Source organism: Dipodomys ordii, unplaced genomic scaffold (genome assembly GCF_000151885.1).
Source record: "Dipodomys ordii isolate 6190 unplaced genomic scaffold, Dord_2.0 Scaffold2, whole genome shotgun sequence".
Classification (NCBI taxonomy): domain Eukaryota; kingdom Metazoa; phylum Chordata; class Mammalia; order Rodentia; family Heteromyidae; genus Dipodomys; species Dipodomys ordii.
The window spans coordinates 35,875,368-35,875,983 of record NW_012267218.1 but is presented as its reverse complement, the minus strand read 5'-3'; the positions used below and the strand labels follow the sequence as shown (position 1 = coordinate 35,875,983).

Here is a 616-nt window from a genome sequence, read left to right as displayed (position 1 = left end):
CGGCCGCGGCCGCGGCGGCCAGCGACTCCGAGTACTCGGCCGAGTGCGAGTCGCTCTTCCACTCCACCGTGGTGGACACCAGCGAGGACGAGCGCAGCAACTACACCACCAACTGCTTCGGCGACAGCGAGTCCAGCGTGAGCGACGGCGAGTTCGTGGGCGAGAGCACCTCCACCAGCGACTCGGAGGAGAGCGGCGGCCTCATCTGGTCCCAGTTCGTCCAGACGCTGCCCGTGCCGGCCGTCGCCGCCCAGGACCTGCGCCGCCACCCCGCCAAGGCCTTCGTCAAAATTAAGGCCTCGCACAACCTCAAGAAGAAGATCCTCCGCTTCCGCTCGGGCTCCTTGAAGCTGATGACCACGGTCTGAGTCGTCGGGGGAGAGGGGAAGGCAGACACCACTCCCCCGCACACCCACGCCATGGAGTCCCACCCTCCCCATCCCAGACCCATCCCCCACCACAGACTCCCATCCCCCCCCACAGACCCCCCCCCATCCCCACCAAGGACTCCCACCCCCCCATCCCCTCAACATAGATCCATCCCCCACCACAGACTCCCATCCCCCCAACATAGACCCATCCACCACCACAGACCTCCCCATCCCCCACCACAGAC

The 616-nt window shown here is 66.9% G+C and overlaps 1 protein-coding gene across 1 annotated transcript in view; it reads left to right on the top strand.

The window, feature by feature from the left end:
* Positions 1 to 368, top strand: part of Dact1 (dishevelled-binding antagonist of beta-catenin 1) — an 8,318-nt gene extending 7,950 nt beyond the window's left edge. The window contains exon 6 of the mRNA XM_013013950.1: positions 23 to 368. Within this exon, the coding sequence (XP_012869404.1) occupies positions 23 to 368 (346 nt within the window). The remainder of the gene's footprint in view (positions 1 to 22) is intronic.
* The last annotated feature ends 248 nt before the right edge of the window (positions 369 to 616 follow it).